Below are 8,158 nucleotides of genomic sequence, written 5' to 3' on the forward strand. Positions count from 1 at the left end.
GAGTGACACATGCAGGCCTCCCCCTTCTCTGACGGCAGGTTACCAAACAGGCAGGCTGGACACGTGGTTGGGGCACCAGCAGAACAGGAATACCTGCACGAGGTGTTTATTGAAAGGAGTTTAAAACAAAAATAACTAACCTAAACAGTCTTTGTGAGAAAAATCAGAACTTTGTCAAATTGGTTATACTTGTTTTACAGTGAAATGTTTAAAAGTTCTTTGGGGGAGAGAGAACTCTCCTTTCAGGGCTTAGAGCCTCTGATTGCAATCTTGCCTGCCGGGAGCTAAGCCAAACTCCCTGGAAAGACACACTTCAGTCCCAGCCTCTAGTTCCATGGAGGAACAGAGACCCTGTAACACCAGGGGTGGGAGTGGGGGGCCAATGCTGGGGCCTTCCCCCAAAGCACCAAAAAAACATCATACCTCAGCTGAAAGAGAGGTCATAAACTCAAAGCCTGTGGGCTCTGTTTGGCCAGAAGATGCAGAAATGCATTTCTTTTGGTTCCCATGTTTTAAAATTTTTACATCAAAGTCCATTTTCTGATTTTTTTTTTTCAACAGTGGAATAGCAGTACTGAATTTCAAACGCTGCTTGGCAAAAATTGTCTGAGTTGAGTGTGGGACATGCTCTCCCAGGTCTAGTCTGTTAGAGATGACACCACTCCCCTTGGACCCAGTTCCATGGCCGGCCTCCCTCAGGTGTGAAACCCTCCTGGCCCCTATGGGTAGGTACTTGGGTTTGGGACCCTTTAAAGCTTTGATCCCCCATTAAAATGCAGAATTTGTAGCAAAAGAAACACATGAAGGCTTTGACAGTGTTATTTTCAGGTCACCACAGATGAAGGTCCTGATGGTTTTTCCTCAGGAAAGATCCAGAGAGAGCATGGGAGCTGCAGGTTCTGAGTGGGGTGGATGGAAGCATTTGCTGTCACAGGAGGAAAAAAGACCACGCCTGGGATTGAAAGCAGACTATAACTGCAGGATTTCACAGTGGGGCGGTCTGTTAGTGGTGTGTCTGACTTGCTCGCCCTTCAGGACCGTGCCATGGCTCCTTTCTCTTCCGGCCCGGCCGCATCAAGCAATGAGTTTCCTTCTTCAGGAAATCGGTTTGCTAGGGCTAAGACAGTGTGAGTTTAATCGGCCAGAGCACCTGCCACAGAACACCCTGTCCGTGATGTTAAGAAAAGCCAAACCTATTGGCCCACACTCCACGCTCCTAGGTCACTGGGCACTTCCCACACCATGCATTTCCCACCCAGGAGGAGAGCGCAAAGGGTCTGTGACAGTGCTCCTTCCCCCATGGGGGTGCTCCTGCCCAGAGTGAAGCCCACTGAGCATCACTGGCCATCCTGTCATTCCCTATGGCTATGTCCTGAGCTAAAATAGAAACCCCCTTTGAGGTTAACGTAGTCTTTCTTTTGTCTTTTGCATTTAAAAAAGCCAAATGGCTTGAGCATCTGCTCATTCTTTCTGACTTCCAAGTACATTCTTTACCATCCAAGTAGTAACCTTTGTTGATTTAAGCCACATAGAGCTCTATATGAGAAAGAGAAAACATGTTGGATCACATTCAAAACGGTCTCCTAGGTTGCAGAAAAATCATAAGGTACCCCCTTGGGAATTCCCATCACAGGGACAGGTCGTCAAGGCTCAGCACCTCCCAAAATTTCCAAAAGCAGGATGACAAATCAGGGAATGCCTGGGCCTGACTCTTACCACTAGGTGTCACACTACACAATCAGGAATAAAGACTACCAGGTCTTGAAGTCCATCAGGAATGTAAAGCAGTAAAAGGGGGTGTAAGAAAGCTATTGAGATACTTTTTATTTAGGCACAATTTTGTTCCTTAATGATCATTTTTTAATTTGCAGCTAAAAATCCTCTTCTGAGCTATATAAGTGGGGCATTTAGAGTTTAGCATTCTTTTTTTTTTTTTTTTTTTTCTTCAGAACTTGAATATTCCAGGTAGGGGAACATCAACCCTCTATTTTACATAACGATTGGAGTAGAAAATATTTTGAGAATCTTCTTCAAATTATAGTACATTCAGCCTCATTTCTACAATGAGTATTCAAAAGTGTAAATACTACAACTGCTTTGGCCCCATGATTAATATGTTGGGATAGAAATTAGATAAACTGCCATGGGGTGCCTAGGTAAATTTCTCTGCATTTCAGTTTCTTTTGGGGAAGACAGGAACGATACCTATCTTACAAGAGGAGTTCTGAGAACGAACAATGTATTGCAAGAAGTGTGGGAATCCTTCCAAAAACCTATACTGTGATATTTCCAAGAGACATAGTCACCCTTAAGCAGCTATATGTGTGTTTGTGGACAAGCAATACATTTTTTAAGCAGGAAAAAAACCTTAAATGACATAAAATCCAACCTTATTATAAAAGCAGGTAGACCACAGCAAAGTTAACTGATCTCTCCAATTAATATGCAATTAGAGGTGGAGCCCGAAGTGAGATCTCCTACTTATAGCTGCTATTCTATCCTGCCTCAATAATTGTATATTTTGTACATCATATGCCTACAGAGACAATGGAGTCTATCCTTGGGAAGTTTTCATTGTAACGTGTGATCATTACTATCCTGAAGGTTTTATTTCTTGATTTTAGGGCTTTCCCCACCCCCATATTTTTTATCTCACTCCCTCCGACCCAGGTTCCCTCCATTTAGATAGCCGGAGGAGTGGAAGGAGAAGAGATGGCAAACGGTTGGTTGGTTGGTTGGTTGGTTGGTTAGTACATGGCCAGTTAAGGTAAAGATGATTGCAATATAATCACCAGAAATTTCTGCAAAACTATAGAGGCTCCCTGGGGCTCATCCTGAAAAACTCTGACCCAAGTTGCTATATTTTGCCTGGACCAGTTCTAGAAGTAGATGAATTCAATTAGATGCTTGCTGGCTAGGAGATGGGGGTGGCGTGGGAACATAAGTTCTATTTCTGCGGGTGAAACCAGAGGATGAGGAGTCTGGGGTGGCTACACATATTGCCTGGAGAGGTCCAGCTGAGGCCCTCCCAGGGCGGGAGAGCACGGAGCCAGCAAGGGGGTAATGTTAGGGCTGCCGGGAGCCTCCTGTAGCATGCTGAGCAACTACTTTCTTAGCCATCCTTAAGGCCCTATCTTGGGTAAGGCGCTGCTCAACCTATTCTTCAGCCTCTTCCAAATGCTTCTGCAAAGTCACCCAGCTGGGCACCCAGAAGTAAGCTGAGGATCCATTCTCTGCAGCAGCAGGGTGCAAATCAGGGAACATGACCTCAATAATTATTTTGTTCATGCAGGGTAGCTAGCTACAACCTCTACTACAAAGATCAACACCTTGCTTTACTTGGGGGGAAAAAAATGGTCATGTTCAGCATTTTCCCTGAATACAGGGCAGAGTGTTTGCCCCTCCTCCAGTCACCAGGGCTGTTTATCCCGAGGAAATGATTTGAGGGTTCTCCAAGCCTTAGGCTCTTAATGCCAAAGCATTCACAACTTCTCCCGGGGGGGGGGGGGGCGTTAATGTGTGGAGGGGCTGGCTACACGTCCCTGCGCTGCAGAGAGCCTGGTATTGGCAGGAAGGCAGAGGCTGCCTGCGATCTTCTAACCCGCAGTGCGTCCTTCCCCGCAGCGAGAAGTTTGGGCAATCAAATCCCGACGTCCAGCCATCATTTCCACTCCCGTTTTCAAAAGATCAAGAATCGGAAAGGACCGGCCGGTCGGCAAACCCCAAGGAGGAACTGCCCAGCAGGTCTGCGTTCATTGGGATCTCAACAGTCGACGACCCCAAATCGAATCGATCGTGGGAAACCCCAGGGAAAGAAGGCTTCTTGCAGAGGGACGGGATTACTGAGTGCAAGCTGCAGGGAAGTACCGGGGGAGGGGACCTTAGTCGGGAGGACTTTCCAGCCACTCAGCGTTCATCAAAAAGTTCCCTGTACATGACCCCAGTGGCTCATCGCAGGGAGTTTCTCTGATGAACCCGGCTCAGGGTTTAGGCTTCTCCCCCCTCCCCCCTCCCCCCCCCCACCCCCCTCCCCCCTCCCTCCCGAGCAGAGGACGAGGCCAGTTCTCTTTTCTGGTCTGACTGGCTTGGAAATTCCCCGCGCCTGACCCCGCCCCGGAGAAATCCCCTGCCAGCGTTTATAGGGCGCCGCGGCGGCGCTGGCGAGCCCACAAGAGTCGCAGCCAGCGGTCCTCCCCTCCGTGACACTGCGAGGCAGCGAGCGCGCAGCCCGCGGCCGAGCGCACCTGGGCCGCAGCGCCAGAGCTTTCAGCGCGCCATGTTTCAGCCCGCCGAGCACGGCCAGGACTGGGCCATGGACGGTCCCCGGGACGCGCTCAAGAAGGAGCGGCTGCTGGACGACCGCCACGACAGCGGCCTGGACTCCATGAAGGACGAGGACTACGAGCAGTTGGTGAAGGAGCTGCGGGAGATCCGCCTCGAGCCGCAGGAGGCGCCGCGCGGCGCCGAGCCCTGGAAGCAGCAGCTCACCGAGGACGGAGACTCGTAAGTGTCGCGGGGCCGGGTGGCCGGGGCTGGGTGGGGACGCCGGGCCTGCAGCGCGAGGCCCGCGAGGCGGCCGCAATCCGGGGTTTATGCACCGCCGCCCCCCTCCCTCCCAGGAGACCGTGCAAAGCGGAGGGCCGCGCGTAGGGGCGGGGGAATGCGGGTCGGACCCCGGGGCGGCGGTGCAGCAGCTCCGCCTTGCAGCCGCGCACGCCTCCCCCCCCCCCCCCCCGGCGGGCCGGGGGCCCGCCCCCCCGGGGGGGGGGGGGGGGGGGCGGGGGGGGCGCCGCCCGGGGGGGGGGGGGGGGGGCCCGGAAAGTCCCTGGGCGCCTGCCAGGAACACTCAGCTCATAATAACCTCGCGGAAAACACCGCGGCCTCGGCCTCCAGAAACCCCGGCCTTGCGCAATCCCCCGCAGCCCGCGCCGCCCTGGGCCCCACGCAATGCACTCACCAGCCCTCGGGGTTTTTCCCTCTCTTCCCCTTAGGTTCCTGCACTTGGCCATCATCCATGAAGAGAAGGCACTGACCATGGAAGTGATCCGCCAAGTGAAGGGCGACCTGGCCTTCCTCAACTTCCAGAACAACCTGCAGCAGGTGCGCCGGCATGCCCAGCCCCGTGCCTCTGACCCAGTGATGAAGTTGCATCTAGCACAGTTGCTCCCAATCCTTTGTAAATTAATAATCACTGGTCGTTATTTACCCTGACCTTTTACATTGGAATCAGCCAAAGTCCTAGAGAGGAAAGAAAATTCCATTGATTTGGTGAGGCCTTTCTGAAAGCCCACCTGGGGCCTCCGGGATTTGTCTTGCCCCTTATACCTGTCTGGGAGGAGCAGCACCCACGACCAGGAGATCTCTGGGGTTCAGGGGGAGACGGACTCTGAGTTTGGGCCATGGCTTACCCTCTTTCTGTTCCCTCTTCTGTTTGCAGACTCCACTCCACTTGGCTGTGATCACCAACCAACCAGAAATTGCTGAGGCACTTCTGGAAGCTGGCTGTGATCCTGAGCTCCGAGACTTTCGAGGAAATACCCCCCTACACCTTGCCTGTGAGCAGGGTTGCCTGGCTAGTGTGGGAGTCCTGACTCAGACCTGCAGGACCCAGCACCTCTACTCCATCCTCCAGGCCACCAACTACAATGGTAGGTCTGCCTGCCCTACCCTGCCCATCAGAAGGCAGGTGACATGGAGAAGGGAGAGGTGGGCCAACTTTAGGAGTCCGGGCAAGGGCGGAAACTCTCAACACTTGAAAGAATGAGAAAATATACATGCAAAAGGCCTATTTGATGCCTTAATAAAGTTTATTCAGAGCCCAGATTGTGCGTTCTCCAAATTCAGAAGCATTTGTTCCCTAAAGAATAGGTGGAAAGTTCTGCTTGAGATCTGAGGGTTGAAACAAGTGGTTATACTTTCTTCATTGTTCTTGTAGGTCACACGTGTTTACACTTAGCCTCTATCCATGGCTATTTGGGCATCGTGGAGCTTTTGGTGTCTTTGGGTGCTGATGTCAATGCTCAGGTGAGTGCTTCATGTCTCCAGATGGAATGCATCAGGGCTGCAAGGCCCTCCTCAATAAGACTTCACGTGCTCTTGTTACAAGCAGAAATTCCAAACTCAGCCATAAACATCTCAAATTCCTTTTGGTTTCAGGAGCCCTGTAATGGTCGAACCGCCCTCCATCTTGCAGTGGACCTGCAGAATTCTGATCTCGTGTCACTCTTGTTGAAGTGTGGGGCTGATGTCAACAGAGTGACCTACCAGGGCTACTCCCCATACCAGCTCACCTGGGGCCGCCCAAGCACGCGGATACAGCAGCAGCTGGGCCAGCTGACCCTCGAAAACCTTCAGATGCTGCCAGAGAGCGAGGATGAGGAGAGCTACGACACGGAGTCAGAGTTCACAGAGGACGAGGTAAGTCTCAGCTTCGTCACTCTGCACAAAGCAATACCCTCCCAGGCCCCTAGAGTGACTCTTTATCCAAAGGGCTCAACGTAATGAAATTCTCACACTTTAGTGTGTGTGACCAGTAGTACCCCAAAAGTGTGTCTTCATTTTTTGCCCCTTTTAAAGGAGAGAACTAAAGAAAAACTCCCTCAGCCCCTGAAGTTAATTTATATTTGGGTTATGGAGAATGGAATGCAAGAATACTTGAGTTATTTCCAGGAACAGCCCTCACCATTATCCCAGCACCTTTGGCAAAGCTCTGGAAGTTTAACGTGCCTTTTCTTTCTCTTGTTTTTAGCTGCCCTATGATGACTGTGTGCTTGGAGGCCAGCGCCTGACGTTATGAGCTTCGAAAAGTATCTAAAAGAACATGGACTTGTATATTTGTACAAAAAGAGAGTTTTATTTTTCTAAAAAAAAAGAAAAAAAGAAAAAAATCAAAAGGGGGTACTTAAGACCACACTTCACACTCCCTGGCCCGAAACATTTACTATGGTGGATCAGCCCTCATTTTGTTATTTTTGTGAACTTTGGAAGGGGGACAAGAAAGATCATTGGAATTCAAAGAAAACATTTTTAAACCTCATCTTTGTGGGGTTTTTGGAGGAGGTTATGCAAAATGTGACAAAAGGACAACATTTTATTGGGCTTTTTGATTGAATCACCATAGATTCCGTGGCTGAGCCCGGTGTGGGATGTGTAACGACCAGGTGTGTCGTTAAACCTTTCAGGCAGGGATGTGGGGTTAAAAGTCACTATCTGTCAAGGTTTGTGTTACCCTCCTGTAAATGGTGTACATTGTGTATTTTGTTGGTAATTATTTTGGTACTTTTAAGATGTGTATTTATTAAACAGATTTTTACAAACCGAATTCTCCTGATCGTTCTCTTTGGGCTGCCGAGGGGCTCCCAATCTGAGAGTCTCTGGGGGAGGTGGAGAGCTGTGTGGGAGCACTTACCACAGCCAGCCACAAAACCCTCCCAGAGAGCAGCTTCTCACACTGTGTACACCAGACTCCCTGCGAGGCTTTGCAGGCAGCCCCAGGGCCCTGTGTGTGGGAGGGGAGGCTGTTGCAAGATGATAGGAAACACCATTCTTAGGCCTGGGGTGGGGGTGGCAGTGAGCTGCTTGGCCTTCAGCGGGAAGCCTCCATTGCCATTTGCTTTCATCTTGGTTTAAGCTATGCTAGGACCCCTCCACTTGGCCATTTTGGTCAAGACAAATCTGCTGAAGTCATATTTGTATTACTGGGAAAGTTCTTAACTATAATGCTGGAAGTTCCTAAGGCATGGGCTCAGGATTGGGACTGCACGCACTAACATTTATTAGCAGGTACCCACCTCTGAGGCTTCTTTTCTTCATGTATAAACTGGGCTGTTACGATTGCACAAGACAACGCGCGCCTAAAGCATAGCAGAGTGCCAGGCACATGGTGCTAGAGAGAAATAGAAGCTATTGCACAACATCCTGTATTTCATAGGGGAAGAAACAAGTCCAGAAAGAATGTCTTGTCCGGGGTCACCTTGCAGGAGAGGCAGGTAGTTAAATTCCAACTCTTGTTTCCAGAGTTGGTTAACATCTTTTAACTGCATTCCACCTCTAAATCAACCTATTGTTACGAAGTAGCGTGAATGATACTAAAAGCTTGAAAAGTCTTTTCCCCAGCTCAGTGTGCTAATTCTACTGAATAATTCTACAAGAAGGCAAG

At 50.2% G+C, this 8,158-nt stretch overlaps 1 protein-coding gene across 1 annotated transcript; it reads left to right on the top strand.

Annotated features, from left to right (window-relative positions):
* Positions 1-4,113: 4,113 nt before the first annotated feature.
* LOC118002835 (NF-kappa-B inhibitor alpha) lies at positions 4,114-7,316 on the top strand. The gene is made up of 6 exons (XM_034993438.1): positions 4,114-4,503; positions 4,992-5,100; positions 5,438-5,648; positions 5,936-6,024; positions 6,157-6,417; positions 6,749-7,316. Exons 1-6 carry the CDS (start codon positions 4,277-4,279, stop codon positions 6,794-6,796), a joined length of 945 nt encoding a protein of 314 aa, XP_034849329.1. The 5' UTR covers positions 4,114-4,276; the 3' UTR covers positions 6,797-7,316.
* Positions 7,317-8,158: the final 842 nt, after the last annotated feature.

Source organism: Mirounga leonina, unplaced genomic scaffold (genome assembly GCF_011800145.1).
Source record: "Mirounga leonina isolate KUSES-001 unplaced genomic scaffold, KU_Mleo_1.0 Mir_83, whole genome shotgun sequence".
NCBI classification, from domain to species: Eukaryota; Metazoa; Chordata; class Mammalia; order Carnivora; family Phocidae; genus Mirounga; species Mirounga leonina.

What these genes read in the sequence shown, in the direction of transcription:
- LOC118002835 (XM_034993438.1), top strand. Translation starts at nt 4,277, where the DNA reads ATGTTTCAGCCCGCCGAGCACGGCCAGGACTGGGCCATGGACGGTCCC. An exon ending in CTCACCGAGGACGGAGACTC is followed by an intron (nt 4,504 to 4,991) that starts GTAAGTGTCGCG and finishes TCTTCCCCTTAG; the next exon opens with GTTCCTGCACTTGGCCATCA. An exon ending in CCAGGCCACCAACTACAATG is followed by an intron (nt 5,649 to 5,935) that starts GTAGGTCTGCCT and finishes TTGTTCTTGTAG; the next exon opens with GTCACACGTGTTTACACTTA.